We start from the raw sequence: 23,682 nt of genomic DNA, 5'->3' as shown, positions 1-23,682 counted from the left end.
TTATTTTTTAGTTCTTTTATTGTATTTCTTATTATGGTGCTTTTTCTTGCAGCCCAGGTATTGGTTCCCATTGCTTCTCCCTCTCCCTCTTCCCCCCCCCCCCCCCCCCCCAGCTTCCCTCCTGCTCAGCGCCTGGTGAGGTTTGCAGTGAGCGGCTAAATAAAAGCGGAACCTCACGTGCACCCCCTTTGCAAAGGAAGTTTGCTCAGTCCTCAGGAGGCTGATAAACACACCCCCTTCCTCCGCTGGGTGAGAGTTCCGAGAAATGCGTTCTGAACGTGCTGGCAGTTTTTATCAGAAACTGTTTGTGTTCGTGAGCGAACCTTTTCGCGAACCTCCTGTCTGATGGCCGTGCCGGGGCTCTCTCCGTGGCATTGGACTGGCGGTCAGTATGGGTTGTTCTCGGCGGGGGATGGTCTGTGTGCGGAGGAGCCTGGCGGTGTGTTCCTGAAAGCGCTCTTGGGCCCGGCCAGTGTGGCTCAGTGGTTGAGCATCAACCTATGAACCAGGAGGTCACGGTTGTATTCCCGGTCAGGGCACATGCCCAGGTTGTGGGCTTGATCCCCAGTGTGGGGCGTGTAGGAGGCAGCCTGTCAATGATTCTCTCTTATAGTTCGTGTTTCTATCTCTCCCTCTCCCTTCCTCTCTGAAATCAATAAAAATATATTAAAGAATAAAATAAATGCTCTTGGGTGCCTCCTCAGAGCACACAGGCGTGGTGCTGGGTCCTGAGGCTGGAAAACCACACCGACACAATTCTTGGGGCAGCGGGGGCGTGGCCTCCGAGTCAGAGCCTGATTCTGCCACTAAAAGCTGCAAATCCTGGGAAGTGACTCACCTCTTGAGCCTCAGTTTTCTCACCTGTCAAATGGGATAATGCTGTAGGCTGTTTTACAGGAAGGTGTGGAGGGTGGATTGAGATGGGCGTGCCAAGCACACTGCCTGGCATGGAACAGGCCCTTAAAAACAGCAGCTCTCAGTGAGCTGGTGCCTCTAGGGTAGGGGTGTCGAACTCAATCAGAGAAGGGGCCAAAATCTAAAATCCAGCCTAAATCGCGGGCCGAATGGTTTACTGAACAGTCATAAACTGACAATGTCATAAACTGACAGCGGAGTGCAGTGATGACAGCGCGGTGCGGGCCACATTGTAAGGCCTGGCGGGCTGGATTTGGCCCGCGGGCCTTGTGTTTGACACATGCTCTAGGGCCTCAGGGCAGGAGGGATATACCCCGAGGGACCCGTGCAGTCTGACTCGGGGCCATCCCTGGGCCCCCCCTCTCCGCGGGGTAGAGAGGCAGCCCCTACCCCCTGCCCCCTGTAGCAGAGGCACCGCATCTGAGAACTGGAGGCCGGTTCCTGTGGGTTTGCGACTTTGCAGTGATGTGTCCCTGATGGTCCCCACCAGGCTTTCTGGACGGCCAGGGCGGAGGCAGTGAGGATGGAAGGCTCCCTGGCAGCCCAGCCAGCACCTCCCCCCTCACAGGCTCAGCCTTCCATCCCATTCCATCCAGTCTGACCCCAGCCATGCAGTGTAGGGAGTGCCCCCCCCCTCCGGCTTCTTTAGGGTCCTCTCTGGGCTTCTTGGCCACCACAAAGGAGACAGGAGGAGCGGAGGCCTGGGAGGGCACACAGTTTTCTAGCAGAGTTCCTGCCTCGTGGAACCTCGGGGAGAGCCTGCCTCTTCCCCCCCACACGGGGGTTTCCAGGGGAGGGGGAGATGGGGGTTCAGCGAAGGTAGCATAGGAGGCTAAGGTTTGGGGGTGCGCCCTTCATTCCTTCGTGTGGACTGCCGGACAAGATTTAATTCCATAAAAAAAGCAAAAAAATGTTCGGAAAGCCTCTGGTCTTTTTTTTTTTTTTTAATTTATTTTTTATTGATTTTGTACAGAGAGGAAGGGAGAGAGATAGAGAGTTAGAAACATCGATGAGAGAGAGTCATCGATCAGCTGCCTCTTGCACACCCCCTACTGGGGATATGCCCGCAACCAAGGTACATGCCCTTGACTGGAATCGAACCCGGGACCCTTCAGTCCCCAAGCCGACGCTCTATCCATTGAGCCAAACCGGTTTCGGCTGGTCTTTTGTTTTGTTCCCCCCTGAACATATATGCCAATTTAATAAATTCCCGGGGTCATCCAGGACCCTCTTGGTAACCAGGCCCTCTTTCTGTTTACTGATCTTTCTAGAGAGGGAGAGAAACACGGATTTGTGAGTCCACGTGAGTCTTTTATTTTTCTTTTCATTTTTTATTAAGGTATTATATGTGTACATATCTTACCATTGCTCCCCCACCCCACTCCCATACATGCCCTCTCCCTCCAGAGTTTTGTGTCCATTGGTTATGCTTATCCACGTGAGTCTTGTATGTGCCCTGGCGGGGATGGAACCCACGACCTCGGCCTCTTGGGCCAATGACTCCTTGGGCAGGCTTCCCACGCCTGCTTCCTTCGCACCAGTGTCTCCACCCTGGGGTGGGGCGGGGCCCGAAGCAGACTTTGGTCGTGGCTAAGGGGCGTGGCCGGAAGCAGACGTTGGGCGTGGCCAAGGGGTGCGTGGCTAGAAGTGCAGCAGTGTCTCCACCCTGGGGGCGGGGCCCCGGAAGCAGTTGTTGGGCGGGGCCCAGGGGCGTGACCAGAAGCAGGTGTTGGGCGTGGCCAAGGGGCGGGGCGAGCATGGGGACAGGAAGCGGAAGGGGAGGAGTCAGGCGGCTTTAAAGGTCAGTGGCTGGTGAGAGGCCAGCAGCACCGGAAGCAGAAGGGCTGTGTTGGAGTTGAGGGCTGCGGGTTAACCTCATCCTTCTCTGCGCTGACTTGGCCTGGGGAGGGGGGAGCTTCACGGGGCGAAGGCGGGGAGTGGGGAGGGGGGGTGGCCTTGGTGTGGGAGGCGTGGTCCCTGGAAGGTGGTGATTAGGCTAGTGGCACTGGAGGGAGCACGGGGTGGCACTGATGTTCAGGGGAGCACAGGCATTCTGGTGCGGCTGTTCTCGGGGGACAGGACCTGATGTGGGCGCACAGGCAGGGAGGGATGGAGCCAGGACCCACCCGGGTCTGCCCGACACTGAAGTCCTGGCTCTTTGGGGAGGCCCGGCCTTCAGGGAGAGGAGACGTGGCAGTCCTGGAGGGCTCCCTGGAGCAGGGGTGGCATGGCTTACAAACCTTTCCTAGCCTAAGTGTGAAGCCAGGGTGAGGAGAGTGCAGGACCGGGAGAGAAGAGGCTGGGCTCACATCCCGCCTCCCTGTGTGCGTGTGGACTAGAACAGCGGTCTGCAAATCGCGGCTCTTGAGCCACATGCGGCTCTTTGGCCCCTTGAGTGTGGCTCTTCCACAAATACCACGTGCGGGCACGCATGTACAGTGCGATTGAAACTTTGTGGTCCATGCACAGAAGTGGGTTTTCGGTCTGGGCGGGTCTATTTTGAAGAAGCGGCGTTAGAACACTCAAGGGGCCAAAGAGCCGCATGTGGCTCTCGAACCGCGGTTTGCCGACCACTGGACTAGACACACCGTCCTGGGCTCCGGGTCCCGTCTGCACATTGATGTCTCTTCCGAGTCTGGGGCTCCCTCCCCCTCAGCGTTGGTGTTTGCTAAACATTTCCCCCGGGGCAGCCTGACGCCTGACTACCAGCACCTCTCCCGCCCCCACCCCTCTGTGGTTTCAGGGTGCCGTGGGGGCCAGGGGGGGCCACCGGTCATGACCAGGTGACCAGGGCTGTGCCCGGCCTGCCTCTTGGGAAGACCTCAGCTCTCTCTGTCCACCAGGCTATCCATGCTGCCAGGATGTTCGCTTCCTGGGGGACACGACGAAGCAAGGCCTGGGCCTGACAGATGTGGGTTCGAATCCCGTCTTCTGTGTGCTCAGCGGGGCCGTGGGCCAGCGGGTGCGCCTCAGAGCCAATGTTTTCCCACCTGCAAACAGGGCGATGTTGCCCTAACCGGTTTGGCTCAGTGGATAGAGCATCGGCCTGCAGACTCAAAGGTCCCAGGTTTGATTCTGGTCAAGGGCATGTACATTGGTTGCGGGCACATACCCAGGAGAGGAGTGTGCAGGGGGCAGCTCATTGATGTTTCTCTCTAATGGATGTTTCAAACTCTCTATCCTCCCTTCCTGACTGTAAGAAAGTCAATAAAATATATTTTAAAAAAACAACTACAAAAACCAACCAACCAAACAAACAAAAGGGCGGTGCTATCTCCCAGCCCGTGACCTCCTTGGCCCCGCCGCCCCGTTCCGAGTGGCGGGTAGGAGTGTGAGGAACGTGGTAAGTGTGTGGGGAGGTTGAAAATAGATTAAGATGTAGAGTAACGTAAGCTTTAGGAATTCTCCCTGAGCCCTGCTCATACCCCGGGCTCCCCGAGGCCGCTTCCGCCCTGGCCACACGAGGGCGCAGCCTCAGGGCTGTCCGAGCGCCGGGGCCTCCTCCAGGGAGCCCTCCGAGCGGATCCTGAGCAGCTGGTCCGAGGTGCACAGGTGTCTGGCCTTGTCCTCCCCGGCGTAAACCTCACCGTGGCTCCCGCGGTGCTTAAGGCCAAGTCCAAGCGCTTTCGGGATTTATGGTGCTTCCTCTCCCCCTGGACCTCAGGCCCGCCGGGGCCGCACTGTGCTCGCTCACCGCCGCATCCCGGTGCCTCGAAGAGCCCCTGGCACTGACTGGTCCTCGTGCGGGCCGTTCTCCTCACCCGGTGTGCGCGAGCAGGGCCCCCGTCCGCTGAGGCGTTTCGGGCACAGACCCGCGGAGAGTGTCAGCATTATTACTCACAGGGTTGAGGACACTGAGGTTCGGAGAGGACCTGGGTCTTGATGGGACTCGGCACGATCATTGAATAAACATCCGCTCTCACAGCCTCCTGAGGGACGGCAGGAGGCAGTGTTGCCTTCACCGGGAACAGAAGTCTGAGCCCGAGTCCGGAGCCTCTCCCAGGTGCGGGGGCTGAGGGCTGGCAGCCGCCACAGGTGCGGGCAGGTGGTCTAGCTGCGTCCATCTGCCTGGGCGGAGCGGGAGGGAGATCCTGCCCACACTGCCACCTGGGAGTCCGCCGTGGTCAGGCCCAGTCCCAGCACCTGGACGGCAGGTCAGGCCCCGGTCCCAGCACCTGTACGGCAGGTAGGTCCCGGTCTGATCACCTGTATGGCAGGTCTGCGGGACTGACAGGGCGGTGCTCTGGACTCTTCACTCAGTGCCCACCAATTTCTGACGTTCTGTACCCACTGAGAGCATAAAACTGTACAGAGTGAAGGGAAGTGCTGCAAAGAGGAAAAAGGAGCAGTATCCGCGTGTCTTCCCACCGCCCTGCACACTGCTGTCCCCGTTCCCTTCCATCCCTGCCGGGGGCAGAGCCGTGGAGGGCGTGTGCCGCCGGACATTCTACTTTCCCTGTGGAATGGGGGCCTGTTTCAGAACGCACCTGCTTGTGCCCTGGCTCTGTCATTCCTGAGCTGTGTGACCTCGGGCCAGTTCCTCAACCTCTCTGAGCCCCCATGGCCTCAGCAGTCCCTCAGAGAATGCTACCTACCTGCCCTTCAGGGCGCTGCTCTCTGATGTGGGTGAGGAGAGTGAGGGAACTGTGGGGAGGGGAGGGGAAGGGAGGGGAGGAGAGGAGAGGAGCAGCTGGGAAGGGCCTTTTCCAGGCAAGGAGTTTGGTTTCACCCCGGGGCAGTGGGAGCCAAAGATGGTCTGTGATAGTTCACTGTTTTCTCATCCTCAGAAAAGTAGTGGGAGTCTCAGGTGAGACTGACCCGCCATACAGGTGATGGGGCCGGGCCCGGACCGGCCGTACAGGTGATGGAACAGAGGGGGGGGTTTGGGCGGAGGGGTCGGCTTTGTTTTCGTCGGAATGGCCGGTATGAAAAGCTGACGGTGAGCAGCCCCCCAGGACAAAGGCAGGGCCGGGGAAGGGAGGGATGAGAAGGGTCCAGGCCAGGGGGATGTGGGCATGCGGGCGGGAGACCGGACCTGCCTGGTCCTCAGTTGGGCCGCCTTCTGGGCTCACCCAGGAGCCGGTCACCACTGGTGTGGAGGACGGGTGCTTGCTTGTTAGTGCTTCGCCCTACCCAGCCCCGTGGGGACCCAGCGTGCCGCCGCTGTCACCGCACATGGTGACACCTTCCGGTGTCTCTGTCCCGCAGTCCTCCTCCCCCTCCACTCTCTCGGCCCAAACCCGCCCTCTGTGCCTCGGCCATCTCCTCTCCCACCTCCTGGGGGGAACTCGCCCCTTCTCTTTCTCAGAATCCCCTTTGTCCTCACAGCCTCCTGCCCGCCAGGAGGTGGAAGTAGCCCCATCAGGGCTGTGACGCCAGACGGGGGGTCACACTGGGACCCGCGTTCCACACCCGGCCGCGGTGACGACTCTTCCCCGGCCTCCCGGTGTGGCTGGGCCACGCTTTGCTGACCCGCCCCTGGCCACTCGTCTGTGTGGTTAGCTCCTCGCCCATCACTCCCTGGGGGGAGACTCTCGGAGTGAGGCTGTTGAGCAAAAGTGACCCCAGTTACAAAGGGCACAGAAGGTGCCAACTGGCATTCCAGAGCGGCTGTGCCCGTGTGCACCCACCGAGAGCAGACGAGAACAGCAGTTCCCAGAGCCTGCCAGCCGCGGGCATTGAAAACCTTAGCCAATGGGGTGAGGAGGATTCTCGTCCCGGTCCGCGTTCCCTTGGTGACGGGGGTGGGGTGTGTGTGGGGGGATGGGGAGGTGGGGGTGGGAGGAAGGGAGGTGGAGGCTGAGTGTGTTGTCTGTGTGCGGCCACGTGCGGTTTCTTTTTTGGGAGAATTGCCTCTTCACTACGTGCACCCATGTTTCTGTGGGCGGTGGCTTACAGCAGTCCTGTTTGTGGCCGGTGACCGTGACCTCCCACCTGGTGGGGTGACGTTTTCCTCCCCGGAGATTTGCCGTGGGTGCCCTGTGTGGGTGCTCAGACTTCCTGCCCCCTTTAATGCTGGTCTTGGAGATGTTCTTGCTGGTGGTTTCTCTGTTTATTTCATGTTGTAAAACCACCGGAGAGGTGTTCTGCTGTGAGGACCCAGTTGGATATCCTGTTTCATTGGTTCCTGACAGCTGCTGCACACAATGGGTCAGCTGCTGCACACAGTGAGTCAGCTGCTGCACACAGTGGGTCAGCTGCTGCACACAGTGGGTCAGCTGCTGCACACAATGGGTCAGCTGCTGCACACAGTGAGTCAGCTGCTGCACACAGTGGGTCAGCTGCTGCGTGCCCCCCACCCTCCCAGGCGTGGACTTCCTGTGTCCGTCCTCAGTGTTTGGACTTTCTCTTCCATCTCGTGGATCTGTTGAGCAGCCCAATTTCTATCCCTAAGGAGAGAGACATAAACTTCCAGCTTGAAGTTGTCAAACCAGATTTTCTTTCCTAAACGAAGAAGATGGATTTCCAGCCGGAGGATGGCAGCCACTGTCTGGAGGACCCCACAAGACCCTGTGTGAGGGCCCTCCGCCCCAGCCCTCTGGAATGTCCGACCGCATCCCTTCTTCCTGCTTAATCCATCCCACCATGGCTGCCAAGCCAAACCTTCCTTCTGACAGGCAGCGCAGGCCCCCTCCAGCCACACCCGGGGCCGGGGCAGCCACACCCGGGGCCTCTTCATACTGTGATGCCTTCACCGAGACCCCCACCCCTTCCCACCCCCACTGCCACCCCTGCGCTGGCAGCTGCTGGCCTCAGTGCTCCGGGTCTGCGCGGTGGTCACTGGCCGGAGGCAGGCACACGCCTGGGGAAGGCGGGACGTGTGGACACTCTGTGTGCTGGGCGTTATCTGTCTGCAGTCCTGCCAGCATCCCTGGGGGAGGCCATTCTTATCGTCCTCGCACACCAGGTCGGGGTGGGAGACAGAGTCACCTGGCCAGGGTCCCTCGTGGGGAAGGAGCAGAGCAGCCGGCAGCTGTCCTGGACAGACCACATGCCGGGGTGGACATCCAGCGGCTGTGGGGCTGGGTGTCACCCCGTCTGGTCCAGAACCGTCCTCCAGCCCAGCCCGTGGGCCCCAGGGGAGACGAAGAGAAACCTTCCAGCTGCTGCTGCCAGAGCTTCCCGGGTGAAGATGGCCATTTGCATAGGGTGTGGGTATGCATTGGGTATCGGGTGCCGGCCATTTGCATTGGGCGCTGGGTTGGCGTTGGGCGCTGGGTTGGCGTTGGGCATTGGGTTGGCGTCGGGCGCTGAGTTTGCATCTCAGCAGCAGAGCCTGGTGTGACCAGCCTGCCGGGGCGGAAGCCGGAAGCTCGCACAGATGGCATTGGGCTGATTTTTGCCAATCACAAGGAGAGGAATGCACAGCCATCTGCCTGCTGTGTCGGCATCGGACTCTAACTTTTTTATCAGAATGATGAACTTGGTTAGACACGGTATTTTAAAAAAATATTTTTATTGATGTCGGAGAGGGAGAGGGAGAGGGAAAGAGAGAGAGAAACATCAATGATGAGGCAGAATCACGGATGGGCTGCCTCCTGCAGGCCTCACACTGGGACGGAGCCCACAACACAGGCCCGTGCCCTGACCGGGACTGAGCCGTGACCTCCTGGTTCATAGGTCAGCGCTAACCGCTGGGCCACGCCGGCCTGCGGGTATTTTATTAAAACTGAGGAGGATGCCGTCAGTCGTGAGACCCACCGTCGGGCTCGTGCTGCCAGAGAGGGACGGACGGTGACACCGCCGGGTGGCCGCGGCAGGCTAGGCTGGAAATGTAAACGTGCAAAGTGTGTGCCTGGGACTCAGGGTGGCGATGGGCTCACGTGCTGACTTGTTGGCGGCCATGTCCATGGGCTGGCTCCGTGCTGGGCCCGGGGTGGGCATGCGCACTGTCCCCTCGCCCCAAAGCACGCAGACCAGCGGGTCCCTGACGCGCTGACGGAACAGGTGGTCGGTGGACGGGCTCGTTCGGTCACCAAATCCTCCCTGGCACCTGCTACTGCCGGGCGCCCATTCTGGCGGAGAGCCGGCCCTGAGGCAGCTCCCCGACCGCCAGGCCCATGCCGGACGCTGCCTGCGGTCCAGTCTGGGCGGGACCCAGGCCTCTGCATTCTCACCAGCACCTGGGAGATCGCGGGCAGGAGGACACCAGACAAACATGAGAAATGGCACTTCAGTCCATGACTTCCCAGCCCTGTAGCATCCAGACGTGCACAGATGTGGCCTGCTCCCACTTAGGGTCCTGTCTGTGGTTATCCTTTTCTTCCAGATTCCTTTCCTCCTTCTCTCCTTCCCTCCTCCCTCCCTCCCTCCGTCCCTCCCTTCCTCCCTCCCTCCTTCCCTTCCTCTCCTGCCTCCCCCCATATCTCTCTCTCTTCCACCTCTCCTCTCCTCCCTCGTCCCTCCCTAAGTGGTGTACAGTGTATCAGGCCCCGTGCTGGGCACGCAGTGGTGACCACGTGGACCATCACACCCTCGGCGAGCGTTTGGTGCTGTCTGTCCTGTGCCAGCACGGGGTTACCTGTTCCCCTTCCCCACAGCAGCACCCCGAGGAGGCGTGCTGTGTGCGCACCCTTCTTCAGAGCTGCCAGAGGGCGGCCGCTCCGGTGGGGAACCAGGGCTCCCGCGTGGAGGCGCGGCGACTGCCGAACTAACGTGGAGGCGCTCAGCCCTGGGATGCGGACACATCACACCTGCCCTGTTCGCCCTGCCACGGTGGGGGGAGCCGACTTAGAACCCCACTTCCTCAGGCGCTCTGGAAAGAGGCTGCTTCCTACAGCAGCGGTGCAGGCCAGTTTCCTGGGGCCGGAGGAGTCTGTCGGGTTTCAGAGAGGAAATCGGATAGACAGACAGACAGACGGCGATGCTGGGCGGCCGCCGGCTCCCTGGGCTGCACCAAGCTGGGGCGGGTGGCGCTGAGGCTGCAGGGGCCGCTCCGGAGGGCCCAGCCTGCTGACCCGGTGGTCTATTCCTGGACCAGAAACCACCTGGTCAGCAGGCTGGGTCGTGTCCCTGTGCGTCAGGCGCCGGGCGGCCCGGGGACGCCGGGTGGACGAGGCGCCGCCCGGCCTGTGAAGCTCAGGGCACAGAAGGAAGGGTTCGGGCAGATGGAACTCTGGCGGGCGGTGCCACTTCCCTGGTCTCCACCCCGGGCAGGCCACTCCGATGCTGGGGCGCGGCCTCCTGGCTTCTAACATCAGGGTGGGGCAGGGCGTAACAGCACCTGCTTCAGAGAATTGAGGAGCTCACTGAGCTGACCACACACAGCTGGAGCACGCCGCTGGGAGGCTGCGCCTTGCCCCAGGTGTGTGGTGCCCTGAGCTGCAGGGAGCAGGGGCGGGGACACCTGTCTTTGTCCCCAGAGCTCAGCCGCTCCATGAACTTGATGGCATGGTTTTTGTTAATTTAAAAATATATATATTTTATTGATTTTTTTACAGAGAGGAAGGGAGAAAGAGAGCTAGAAACGTCGATGAGAGAGAAACATTGACCAGCTGCCTCTTGCACACCCATTTCCGGGGATGTGCCCCCAACCAATGTACATGTCCTTGACCCGGAATTGAACCTGGGACCTTTCAGTCCGCAGACTGATGCTCTACCGCTGAGCCAAACCGGTTTCAGCGGTTTTTATTAATCTTTACCGGCGGATTTGAGAGACTGGAAGGCGGGGTGGGGATGGGGATGGGGGTGGGGATGGGGGTGGCAATAGAGAGAGAGAAACATCATGTGAGAGACACATCAATTGGCTACCTCCTGTATGTACCCGGCTGGAAGCTGGGGATGGAACTTGTAACCCAGGTACGTGCCCTTGACTGGGAGTCAAACCCAGGACCCTTTGGTGTGCAGGCCGATGCTCTCCCCCCTGAGCGACATCGGCCAGGGCTGTGGCCTGTTTCCTGAAAGAATGAACGTGACTGGCCTTGGAGGATGTGGAGTGTGGGCAGGCGGAGACCCAGAGTGGGATCGTGTTTGTGGCAAGAGGGGGTGCGAGCGGTGGAGGCGCCACCCAGACAGCTTCCCTGGCCCTGGGGCAGGCTCAGGAGCCCGGAGGAGAAGTGCGAAGCCTGGTCCTCTCCGGCCGCCTCTGAGGGCCTCTGTGCTGGAGGGGCGGGCAGGGGTTCAGAGTTCACAGCCCGGAGGGGGGGGGGGGGAGACCCTGAAGACGGGATGGGCACTTGTTGTAACCGGGACTTTGTGAGCAGGTATAAATATTGGGTTTTAAGCCAGGTAACCGCTTTGCCCTATTTTAAGCGTCTCTGGGAGAGAGGAAACAGACGATTCTTAAATCTTGGGCACGTGTGGCGCTGCTATGACTTAGCGTCCGGTCTGGCCTCAGAGCTTGGGCGGCCTGGGACCGCCCCACTCATTTCACCGAAACCCTGTGAGGTGGGAGAGCCATCCTTCAAACCCAGGCGGGCCAAGTGCGCAGCCGCAGAGAGCCAGGCCCGCCCGCCGCCGGCCGCCTGCCGCGGTCCTTCCCTCCGGGAGAAAGGCAGTCGGGAGTGGAAATGAATTTTGCCTCCTTTTCCGAATCTTCGCTGTGTTCCTGTGACTAGCATATTTTCACTTCTCCTACTAAGCAAACGCCTTATAATAACATTACTGGATACCATTTTTACGTACTGGATTGCTGAAAACGGAAAAGCATGATAGCACAGGCTGTGGGTGAGACTGTGAAGGGGAAATACGTACAATGGGAATGAAAACTGGTACCCCAGTCCCACAAGGGAACTTAGAAATTACCCAGCGAAACTGAATACGCACTTACCTCTGACCCAGCAATCCCACTCCAGAAACCCACCCTGAGGGCGTGCTCTGAGCAGTACAGACACACACACACACACACACACACACACACACAAAGGTGTTCACGGCAGCATTGTTTCTAGTAGCAAAACATTGTCCATGCCCTGGAGGTAAAAGAGGGAGTTGGTCAATCATTTGATCTGAAGAGTCTCCTGGAGGAACTTCAATCTTGCATTGCTTGATCTCTGTAAGCCATGTTTTTTTCTTCAACAAACATCTATAATAGGAGAGTGGTTGAATAAACGATGATAAATAATGATAATAAAAAAATAACAGAAAAGAAAACGCCCGTAAAGGGAGGACCCGCAGAGCCATTTGCACGGACGCCCTCCTCCCGCCGGGGTGGGTGTGGCACCAGAGGCCCGGGCCTGCCCATGGCGGAGGCCACGTGCTGCTCCGAGCCGGGAGGAGGGGGTGGGGATGCCCCAGGAGCCAGGAGGAAGAGGGAGGGGGTGCGTGGACTCTGGGGCTTCACAGAACCTTCTGCTCACGTGGTCGCGGGTGTTTGGTGGAGTCCAGCACCAAGGCCTGAGCTCACATTTGCTTCAGAAGAAACATGCCAAGTGGCAGCTCTCTCCTGCCCTGGGGAGATGGGGGCCCAGCCAGGTCAGGCTGTGAGTGCATCGCTGGGCGGAGCGTCTCACCAGGAAGTGCCTTCGCTCTGCGCTTGGTCTGAAACGGATGCACGGAGCCAGCAGGCCACTGCTTCCAGCTGGACTTCAACCTGGAGTGTGCCCGCCTTCCCTCTGCTCAGGGCCTGCCCCCGCCCCCAGCAGTCCCGGGGCCTGGCCCACCGTGGGGGTCACTCCGGTGTCTTACCCTCACTGACTCTTCTTCCAGCACCTGCTCAGTGCCAGGGACCTGGGGGGAGGGAGGTCCAGGAGCACAGAGTCAGCCAGTCTTGTCCTGGCCCTTACGATAGAATGTTCTGGAAGCTCAGGTGGGAAGATTTCCATTTTGTGTCCTCAGTGCTGAGAACGGCGTCCAGCAGAGTAGAGGCTCGCTAAGGATGCGCTGAATGAATGAGTGATGCACGGTTGGGCAGAACAAGTCGGTGGGCGATGGTTGCCGTGGGTTCGCTGGAGCAATTGTGGAAGTCTTGGGGGAGGGGTTTGGGGTCAGGGAGGAGAGAGCCTGGCCCCTCTGGCATATGGAGACCCAGAGGCAGATCCAGGCCTGTGGGATGGGGGAGTCGGTGGGGCCCAGTAGAGGGGAGTGGGGTTGGAGAGCTGGCACTGAGCGCCAGGAAGTGGAGGCAGATGGCCAGGCTGCAGGTGGCAGGGGTGGGGGCACTGGGAGGACTGCAGAGGGAATTTGGCCGAAGCGCTGCCCGTGGGGACGGCTGCAGAGCCGATGGCGGGAGGAGGGGCACGTGGCCGCGTGCTCGGGAGCTGGGGGTGCCCGGCAGACAATGCGCCCATTCTCTCTCTCTCTGTGGAAGGAGCACATTGCCACCAGCTGGCTCTCCCTCTGAGGGACGAACCCCAGGCCCCGTGGAGACCCGGTGTCCGCTGAGATTCCCACGGCTCCCTCCTCCGTCTCGTCCCGAGCTCAGCCTGCCCCGAGCTCGGTGCCCGTGCCCCGTGCTTGGGAAAACACACCCACAGAAAGCCAGTGCCTGCCGTCCGCATGGACAGCTCCCACTCGCTGAGCTGCACAGAGAGAGAGAGACCTCCATTTCACAGCCGGGGAAGCTGAGGCCCAGAGGACTCGGACTACTTACCCAGGTCCGAGGGACTGACCTGGGGTTTGAGTCCACGTCTGCCGGGCTCTCCTCTAACCACGTGGCTGTGGGTAAGTGACTATCTTTGGCCTCAGTTTCTCCATCCAGAAGATGGGGGCAATGATAGTACCCGTGTGAGCCACGTCCCGCGTGGTTCAGGGTTCGGGATCTGGAGAAGGGCCATGTGCAAATGACAGAGACGAGACAAGAAGTGATAATTTGGAAATTGGGGGCCAGGCGGAGAGTCCCCAGTGCCCAGGGCTTCCCTGGTGCCCAGGCCCTGCCAACCTTTTATTCAGTTTTCGGTACACATATTGCCCTCAGGCAGGCAGGCAATTCTGGCAACAGACAGACTACCTTAAAGGTCAGTAAATATTAGAAAGATTTACTCTGAGACCACTTGGTCAGGAAGTTGCTTGAGCCCCCATTGTCTGGACGAAACAATCGGTGCATAGCGCCGGCCCTTGCCAGGGCTCATGGTTCACCAGCGTTCCGGGCTCCGTGTTTACACTTGTCTGATGGTGAGGACCACGGGTGGCTTCCCACAGGTACCCGTATCCTACTGTTGTTGAGAGGATTACCGGAGACTGTCCGGTACAAGGCGGATGGGAGCCGGGTACCTGCTCGCTCTCTTACGCCGTGTGACTGGAGGGGCTGGGGGGGTAGTTCTGGAGTCTGGTGGGGAGCGTGGGCTCACTGGGGCGGCGCTGAGTGCTGGAAGGGGGCCCTTCTCTGTTTGAGAGTTTCTTTTTGGCTTGAACTAGGAAGTGCTTTCTACTGTAGGGGCCACCCGAGGGGAGCAGGCATCCCCCGGGCTTCCTGTTACTGGAAGGACGGACAAGAGGTGCTGAAAGCCCAGCTGGTGTGGCTCAGCGGTTGAGCATTGACCCATGAACCAGGGGGTCACGGTTCGATTCCCGGTCAGGGCACAGGCCTGGATCATGGACTTGATCCCCATAGTGGGGTGTGTGGGAGGCAGCCAATCAAAGATTCTCATCATTGATGTTTCTGTCTCTCTCTCCCTCCCCCTTCCTCTCTGAAATCAATAAAATATTGATAGAGGCCGACACTCTATCCACTGAGCCAAACCGGTCAGGGCAATAAAATATATTTTATAAAGAAGAAGAGATGCTGATGGCCAGGAGTGGGGGGCGGAGGAGGCGTTCTTGTGTAGAGGACAGATGTGTTTTGCTTGGGCTGCACAATATTTAAACATATTTTTTTTTGAGTTAGTGTGTAACATATAGATTGGGAGATTTCACACAAAGACCAGTTTCTGCTAAATCTAATCAGGAATCCTTGAGTCCTGCTCTTGAATATCCGCTGGAGCTGGGGGTTAGGGTCTCCCAGTCCTTCCCTTGTGGCCAGCTCCAGGCTGCCCTCCTCCAGGGCACAGCCTAGCGCCATCTGCTGGTGCAACTGTGGAGGGCAGGGGCGCCCTGGGTTCGGGCAGGCTGTCTGGAGGGCTGGCCCAGTGTTTTGGAAGATGTGAGAGGCTGCAGGGAAAGGTCTTGGTCCCCTGGAAGTCACCTGGCATTGCCCCTTCCCCTCACGCTGCCCCCTCTGATGGAGCCGCGGGAAAGTCCCGGGCCAGCTGTGCCCCCCATTAGCCAGTCCGGCGGAGCGTGCCAGCTGGGAGGAGGAGGCAGCTGGCAGCTTTGAGCATCGCTATGTGCCAGGAACTGCCACGGCCTTCACTCACATAAGCCATTTACTACCCCCCGCGGAGGGGGTGCCTACAAGCCCAGTGTCGCAGGGAAACGGCCACAGGGATTCCCTCCTTCTGACCCCGACACGCCCGGGTGGGTGGGGCATCACCGGGTGCTTTCGGCTCATGCTTAGTGAGACTCAGCACCATCTCCCCGTCACTTGTGCTGATTGCACAGCAGCACTGCAGCGACCATGGCTGCAGCACCAAACCATCATCACAGTGCGGACTGGTGAACAGAGAGGGCCTGCCCGTCTCCCCAACCCTGCGAGGCCCCGTCTCCCCCCAACCCTGCCGAGGCCCAGTCTCCCAGGCCCTGCCGAACCCCGACTCTCCCCTGCCTGCCGAGCCCAGGTGCAGGTCTGCCCCAGGCTGAGCGGGTAGGCTGGGGTGTGGTCCTTCATTCAGCCGCGCCCTGACGTTGGTCCCCGCAGGCGAGTTCCCCTTCCTTGCTAGCTACCATTCAGATGGCACTGCACTTCACGGCCACAGTGTCTGACTCTTCCCTGTGGGAATTCTCTCCAGAGAATAAACCCCCAAGTGCTGCTGAGCTTGGACTTCATAAGCCAGCATGATGGGATCAGACTTCAACACACTGTAGGGAAGACATGCACCTAGAGAGACTTTATAAAATCCTCACCCCAGGATGTGTTTTTATTTATTATATATACTGAGGACCTGCTGCAGGAATATACCGTACCTGCAAGAATTCTGGCGGGCTTCCCTCTCGCCACCGCCACCTCTCCTGCCCCCCCCCCCCACCTCTCCCACCACTGTCCTGTCGGCTGCACACGCTGCCACTCCCGCTGGTTGCCTTGCCCCACACATCCGACCCGCCACGCCCACCCCTGACGCTGCCTCGTTCAGTCCTACCCTGCATGCGCTGCCAGTGCTTTCCCCCCAGCAGGCACAGCCGCCTTGCTTTCCACTTTCCTCCCTCTTCCTTCTATGCTGTCTCAGTCTTCACTCCTCCCTCCCTCCGTGTATGCAAATTAACCGCCATCTTTGTTGGGTTAATTTGCATACGCGCTCTCATTGGCTGGTGGGCATGACCTGTGGGTGCAGCAGCGTGATGGTTAATTTGCATATTACTCTTATTAGGTAGGATGGAGAGAGAGACAGAGAGAGAAAAACTTTGATGTGAGAGAGAAACATCAATTGGTTGCCTCCTGCACATCCCCTGACGGGGGCCAGGGATTGAACCCCCAACCTAGGTATGTGCCCTGACGGAATTGCACTCACAACCTTTCATGCACATGGTGACACCCCAACCGATGCCACCTGGCGAGGGGGGAGAGACATTTTAAGGGCCAATTAAGTACACGTGTCCATTACGGAATAAACTGCTCTAAGCTCCCAGAGTGGGGTTCCCTCCGTCTTTGGGTGCAATGAGCAGGAAGCTGGCAGAGAAAGCCCTTCCCACAGCCGGCCGGACTTCCTGCTCATCGGAGGGGGTGGGCCTTTGTGGTCTGGGGGCCGACGTCACGTTTTTACCAGCATTTTGTGGATCCCGGAATAAAGATCCCAGGCTCCTCTGCAGCTCTGAGGCGAAGGCCCCTCCGTCTCCCCTCCAGGCTGTGGGAGTGCCGCGTCCGAGGGGGGACACTCGTTCCTCAGAGCTGCTCCTCAGACCTGGTCGAGAGGCAGCTGGGCGGGGGGGAGGGACCCCAGTTCCCTGGCCCTGCCAAGCCCTAGGCTCCGCACCCTCTGGGACCCGCCTCCCCCCGGGCGCCCGGGGCGCTCAGGGGTCCTCTCAGGCTGGCAGGGGCGAGAATGGGGGAGGCCTCGGCGCCTTCACTGGCTTCCAGGTGGTTCCGGTGCAGCCTGGCGGGAAGCGCCAGGTGCGGTGTGGAGGGGCGGGGAGCGGGGCCGGCGGGCAGGCGTGGGCCGGCGTCCATGGCTAACCCGCTTTCTGCTCCACAGGCTCCCGAGTGATGCTGGTTTCCACGGAGGGCGAGCAGAGTCCTGCGCGGCGGGCGGGCCCGGCGGAGCGGGCGGCGGTGCCCGCGGGCTGGCGGGCGTGAGCGGGGCTCTGGGCACCTCCCGGGAGGAAGCATGTCTAAGAAGGGCCGGAGCAAGGGCGACAAGCCCGAGATGGAGGCGGACACCGTGCAGGCGGCCAACGAGGAGCTGCGGGCCAAGCTGACCAGCATCCAGATCGAGTTCCAGCAGGAGAAGAGCAAGGTGGGCGGGCCCTCCACACAGCCAGGCTGTGGATCCCGGGCATACTGCCGCTGGGCTGTGTCGGAGTGGGCACCCCACCCATCTAAGGCCAACATCAGGGGCGGGCTAGACACCGCCTGGGGGCGAACCCCAGCCCCCCCATCTTCCTGTGACCCCGGACCAGCTACCTCACTCTCCCTGCCCAGACTCCCCTTGCCTGCTCACCGGGCCCCCTGGCCCGCCCCACTGGCCCCCGGCCGCCCCGCACACACCTCTGCCCCCCCGCCCCTCCATGTCCGCCTCCTTTCCACCTGTGCCCACCCTTCCCGCAGCTCTTCCCTTTCCGCTCCCCTCCTCCCAGCATCCTCACGGCCGCCGTGGCCACCGTTTCCCAGGAGACGAGCAGGAAGCTGTGGGAGGGTGCACACTCAGAATTCTTCAGAGAGAGAACCAGCAGGAGATTTTACATATAACACACGCACACACACACACACACACACACACACACACACACGTGTGCTCGGGGGAGGAGAGGGACTGTCCAGAGGTTCCTCACGCCTGTGGAGGCCGGTGGCGGAGACCCCAGCAGGAGCTGCCCTCGCGGTCCTGAGTCCGGGGGCCGCAGGAGGCTGACCCCCCTCGCTGGGCCCTCACCTGACTGGGTGTGCCCCCCCCCATCATGGAGGGCCATCCGCTCTCTCCAGGTCTGCTGACTCAGTGTTAATCAGTCTAAGGGCGTGGTCGGCAAACTCATCAGCCAGCAGAGCCAAATACCAACAGCACAACGATGGACATTTCTTCTGAGAGCCACATTTTTTAAACTTAAACTTCTCCTAATGCCACTTCTTCAACACAGACTCACCCAGACCGTGGCATTTTGTGGAAGAGCCACACTCAAGGGGCCAAAGAGCCGCATGTGGCTCGGGAGCCACAGTTTGCCGACCACTGGTCGTTTTACAAATCATGTTTTTAATTGTGTACTGGCCGCACAGATACATGCAGGCGGGTTGGCAGCCTGGCACCTGGGGCACCAGGTCCGGGCCAGGCGCCTGGGGTGAAGCCTGGCTCCGCCCCTTGGCAGCCGCTCACCCGGGCAGGTCTCCGGCCTCAGGTGCCCTGTGGCAACACCTCCCTCCAGAGTCCGCAGGAGCCACTCCTCCTCTTTCTCCTCCCCCTCCTCCTCTTCCCTTCCCTCCCTCCCTCCACCTGCCTGTCTTCTCTAGCTCAGCCCAGTCACGGCCCTGCAAACTTCTTTCTGATTTAAGATTTATTCAGCGTTAGTGAGAGAGGATGTCTGCTGGGCACGTTCATGACGGATACATTGTTCTTCCTTGTAAATCTCTGGGTGGAGGGAGGTTCTGCTCCTCTCCCACACCTGCAGCTGCTTCCCACCCCCAGGGCACATCTCCTCTCCGGAGCAAGGCGGCAAGGAGTCTGGGCAGGGCTGGTCAGGGTCAGAACCAGGGGGTGGCTGCAGGGGAAGTGGAGAGTGGGGACCAGGGAGGGGCTCAGGGACAGCAGGCACAAAGGTACGTGGGGAGGTTTCCACGGGGCATGGCTTGGTCCTCAGCCCTGCCCCTGCCCTTGACCCTGACCCTGGCCCACTCTCCCCGCTGCAGGTGGGCAAGCTGCGCGAGCGGCTGCAGGAGGCCAAGCTGGAGCGGGAGCAGGAGCAGCGGCGGCACACGGCCTACCTCTCGGCGCTGCGGGCCAAGCTGCACGAGGAGAAGACCAAGGAGCTGCAGGCGCTGCGCGAGGCGCTCATCCGCCAGCACGAGCAGGAGGCGGCGCGCACGGCCAAGATCAGGGAGGGCGAGCTGCAGCGGCTGCAGGCCACGCTGAACGTGCTGCGCGACGGCGCGGCCGACAAGGTGAAGACGGCGCTGCTGGCCGAGGCGCGCGAGGAGGCGCGCAGGGGCTTCGACGGTGAGCGGCTGCGGCTGCAGCAGGAGCTGCTGGAGCAGAAGGCGGCGCGCAAGCAGGCGGAGGAGGCGCTCAGCCACTGCGTGCAGGCCGACAAGGCCAAGGCGGCCGACCTGCGCGCCGCCTACCAGGAGCACCAGGACGAGGTGCACCGCATCAAGCGCGAGTGTGAGCGCGACATCCGCAGGCTGGTAGGTGGCCCGCCCCTTCCCTAACCCCGAGGCTGGTACATGCCCCGCCCCCAGGCTGGTACATGCCCCGCCCCCAGGCTGGTACCTGGCCCTCCCTGCCAGCTCGCCGCCCTCTCCTGCCCCGCGCGCTGCCCCCCCTCCCCGCAGTGACCTCGCAGCTCCGAGGACACTGCACTCCGGGCAGCGCCCTGGCACCGGACTTCCGGCGGAGACCCGCCGTCTTGGGGGGTAGGAAGGCTTTGCCGGCGGGTCCCTCCTTCCCAGGGTTCCCTGCCCTTATCTGCCTGCTGTTCCCACAGCTCCCGGAGTGAAGGAGAAACGGGTGCCCCCCTTTCCCTCCACCTCCCCAACCTTCCCCAGGACACGCCCACGGCGCCCCTGGTGGCCATCCACCAGCAGCGCCCTCGCTGGCCAGGCCTCTGCCTGGACTCCCAGGAGCACCTCCCCAGCTGCAGGGAGAAGCTTACCCCCAGGCACCAGGGCAGCCACTGAGAGCCAGCCGGAGCAGTCAGAGCACGTGAGAGGAGGGCGTTAACCTGCAGCACCACCCCCTGGCCCCGGCCCTGCCTTGTCCTTGCTCCCAGCTCCGGTCACTCTCCGATCCACCACCATGTTGATCTGTTATGCGCTCGGCTGCCTCCCTCCCTCGGTTTGCTCCGATGTTTCCCAGCTCAGTACTTGGATTGGCGGCAGCTCAGATACCTGCCTGTTTGATTAACGACCTCCTCTCGTGGCTCTGACTGCTCCGGCTGGCTCTCTGTGGCTGCCCTGGTGCCCGGGGTTAAGCTTCTCCCTGCAGCCCGGGAGGTGCTCCTGGGAGTCCAGGCAGAGGCCCTGGCCAGCGCGGGCGCTGCTGGAGGATGGCCACCAGGGGGCGCCGTGGGCGCGTCGTGGGGGAGGTTGGGGATCTGAAGGGAAAGGAGGCAGGAGTTTCTCCTCCAAAGAAAGGCGACCTCGAGAGCTGTGGGAACAGCAGGCTTTGTGTGAAAAGCTCCCATTTCCCCCCTATAATCTCAATTACGTTGTATCGGTGTTTAATGGTCTGCTGCTTAAGTGAGATGGCCTTCTGTTATCCAGCAGCTAACATAGAGTGATGGTTATAATACGCCAGGCTCCGTGCCAAATTCGTTCCGTGGCTGATCTACTAGTATATCTCCCCGCAATTGGACAAAGTAGGTTCTAGAATGTTCTCAGGGTCCCCGTGTTACAGAGGCTGAAGCTAGGCAGGTGGCGGCCTGTGCAGGATCCCACAGCAGGACGGGCAGTGCGGGCAGGACGCTGGACCAGGGTCCCGGGCCCTGGCGGCCTGTGCATCCACAGGTGTGATTGGAAGGAAGAGTTTCGATTCCGGCCACTTGGGGTTCTCACTCTGCGTGAGGCGAGGCTGTACAGATGGCCCAGAGCTCAGGGGCCTCGGGCCACAGCAATTCGTTCTCTCCCCCAGCTGGAGGCCCGACGCCCACACCCGAGGTGCCAGCAGGCTGCGCCCTCTGATGCCAGAGGGTCCTTCCTGCCTATCGCAGTGTCTGTGGCACCGGCCACCTTGTCATGGCTGAGTTGTGGCCGTGTCACTCGGGTCCCTGCCACCATCTCCACAAGGCCCCCTGCGGTGCGTCTGTGTGTCCCTCTCCTTTTACAGGACACCAGTCACAAAGGCCCCTTACCCAGAGCGACAGCATCGTACAGCCCTGTTCCCGAATGAGGCACAGCGCAGGTCCGAGGACAGACCTGGACTGGGCGTTGGGAAGACGGCAGCCCAGCACAGTGTCCTTACTGGGCAGTGCCCTTACTGGGCAGTGCCCCAGCTGTCGGCTTTGTGTCCAGAAACGGTGGAACTGTGTGGCCCGGGGTGCCTGGGTTCTATCCCCAGCTTCACAAAGGGGTCAGCGTTCTGGAGAACGAGCTGGGGCTGATGAGTGGATGATTAAAGAGTCCAGGAGACAAAAGATAGTTTGGAAGGCCTTGGGGGTCAGAGGAGCTTCAGCTGAGGGAACTGAAGGCTCTCCTTGTCTAGGACCACGTGGTATTCATTAAATACAATTTGTCCCGAGGCAAAGTGGAGACAATACATTTCAAAGGGCAGGGTCCAGAAGCATTGTCAGTGTGGGAATAGCCTACAGCTGTTCAGGTGTTTGGCCAGCAGGAGGCAATAAAGTGCCCTGAGCTGTCTGGCAGCAGACAGTCCTATTCAGGTTTGGGGGAAGTGCCCCTGAGCCGTTAACCTGTAAACTACACATGTGGCTCACCCTTGTTGAGCCCACCAAGTCCCATCAACCTTTTGACGGAACTCCTGTAATTATCACAGGCTGGAACTGGTTCCCGGCACCGGGACCTGCTTCCTCTGGGGACACTGGGCATGACTGGGGGTGTGGCCTGCGGCTGCCATCAGGCTCACGTGTGGACACAGTTGAGGTCCTAGGAAACACCAGCAACAGAGGCTTCCGTGATTGTGGGGCTCCGAGGGAGCGGGGTCAGGAGATGCGGTGACCTCAGCTGCCTGCGAGGGGCCTACTGTCGGGTGAGGACAGAGATGCCCGGGGAAGGGGCACAGCCTGGAAGGGGCCGAGCCTCTTTAAGAGGCAAGAAGCACCCTCTGGGTGTCAGAGGTCGCAGCCTGCTGGCACCTTGAGAGTGGGTGCCGGGCCTCCAGCTGGGAGAGAACGAATTGCTGTGGCCTGAGGCCCCTGAGCTCGCGGCCATCTGCACGGCAGCCCAGCCTCGGCACACACGGCATGAGGACTGCAAGCAGCTGGATCGAAACTCTTCCTTCCAATCACAGCCACAGACATTAGTGCCGGGGCCAGGCAGGTCAGGAGGAAGTAGGAGCTGAGAAGTGTCCCAGGGCAGCGAGGGCGGGAGAGGGTCCTGGAGCAGCGGTGGTGGTGGTGGTGGGGTAACTCTGTTCTGCCGAGGAGAAGGCTGGAGGACAGGAGGCTGTCAGGGGGCCGGGCGGAAAGCACTGGAGACCCTGGCAGAAGCTCCCTTGGTGGTGGGCGGGGGCTGTGCCCAGAAGGAGCAGCCGAGGAGTGAGTGGGAGACAGGAGAGCAGCCCACCGTGATAAGCCTCGCTGTGGAGGGCGGAGGGGCAGAGGGGCCCGAGGGCCAGGGTTTGATTTCACGAAGGTGAATGAGACCTGGGCACAGACACATTTCCAAGGCCAGTGCCTGGTGGCTGTCTAGGTCCTGGAAACTCCGGGCAGCAGGGCTGGGCCGTGGGCTGCGGCCTCGCTGTGTCCCGTGGCCATGAGCTGCCGGCCGTCCCCTGGGCCTCCGCCAGCCAGGGACGGACAGACCTCCCCGGCACAGCCCCCACAGCGGACGGCTCCCTCCTTCTCTTCTCAGATGGATGAGATCAAGGGGAAGGACCGGGTGATCCTGGCCTTGGAGAAGGAGCTGGGCGTGCAGGCCGGCCAGACGCAGCGGCTGCTGCTGCAGAAGGAGGCTCTGGACGAGCAGCTGGTGCAGGTCAAAGAGGCCGAGCGGCACCACAGCAGCCCCAAGCGGGAGCTGCCGCCCGGCATCGGGGACATGGCGGAGCTCCTGGGCGCGCAGGTGAGGCTCGGAGCTGCCCCACACCCTCCCTTCCCTGGCCATCCCTCCCTCCTTCCATCCACCTGTCCATCTTCCGTTCCTCTCAGCCCTTCTCCGCTAATCCGCTGACGCCCCCTCTGCTTGGCTTTGCCTCTAGTTGAAAAGAAAGAAATGGAGGCATCAGGCCCTGGCTGGTGTGGGGCAGTGGTCAGAGCGTTGGCCCATGGACCGAAGGGTCACGGGTTTGATTCCCGGTCAAGAGCACGGACCTCGGTTGCAAGCTCGATCCCCGGACCTGGTCAGGGCACATACAGGAAGCAATCAATCGATGTGTCTCTCTTACATGGATGTTTCTCTTTCTCTCTCCCTCTCCCCTCCTGCATCTCCTCCACTCTCTCTCTCTAAAAAAAAAAAAAAAAAAAAAAAAAGGAAAAAATATTCTCAGGTGACGATAAAAAGAAAAGTGAAGCGTCAGTGCAGGCTGTGCAGTGAGAGCAGACAGGGACCCAGCCAAGATGGGACACGAGGGCCTCAGCCAGCTGACGGGCATTGGGGTGGCAGCATGGTGCTTACTAGGCCCAGAGCAGCCTGCAGCATCCGTCCATCCATCCATCCATTCGTCCATCCATCCATCCGTTCACTCACTTACTCACTCACTCACTGTCCCAGCGTCTTGTGCGTGTTACGTGCAGACGCCACAAGCGAGGTGGACACAGGCCTGC

The 23,682-nt window shown here is 60.6% G+C and overlaps 1 protein-coding gene across 4 annotated transcripts in view; it reads left to right on the top strand.

Annotated features, from left to right (window-relative positions):
- The window catches only part of JAKMIP1 (janus kinase and microtubule interacting protein 1), a 64,369-nt gene that overhangs the window by 9,702 nt on the left and 30,985 nt on the right, over positions 1 to 23,682 (top strand). For all 4 annotated transcript variants that reach the window (XM_084905741.1, XM_084905740.1, XM_084905742.1 and 1 more), the window contains exons 2-4: positions 17,076 to 17,336; positions 18,935 to 19,429; positions 22,772 to 22,981. In XM_084905741.1, coding sequence (XP_084761867.1) covers positions 17,208 to 17,336; positions 18,935 to 19,429; positions 22,772 to 22,981 — 834 coding nt within the window. In that variant the 5' untranslated portion in view covers positions 17,076 to 17,207. The remainder of the gene's footprint in view (positions 1 to 17,075; positions 17,337 to 18,934; positions 19,430 to 22,771; positions 22,982 to 23,682) is intronic.

Source organism: Pipistrellus hanaki, assembly GCF_964339955.1.
Source record: "Pipistrellus hanaki genome assembly, chromosome: 1".
In the NCBI taxonomy this organism is placed as follows: domain Eukaryota; kingdom Metazoa; phylum Chordata; class Mammalia; order Chiroptera; family Vespertilionidae; genus Pipistrellus; species Pipistrellus hanaki.
Note: the sequence above shows the minus strand (reverse complement) of the source record. Positions and strands in the feature narration are given on the sequence as shown.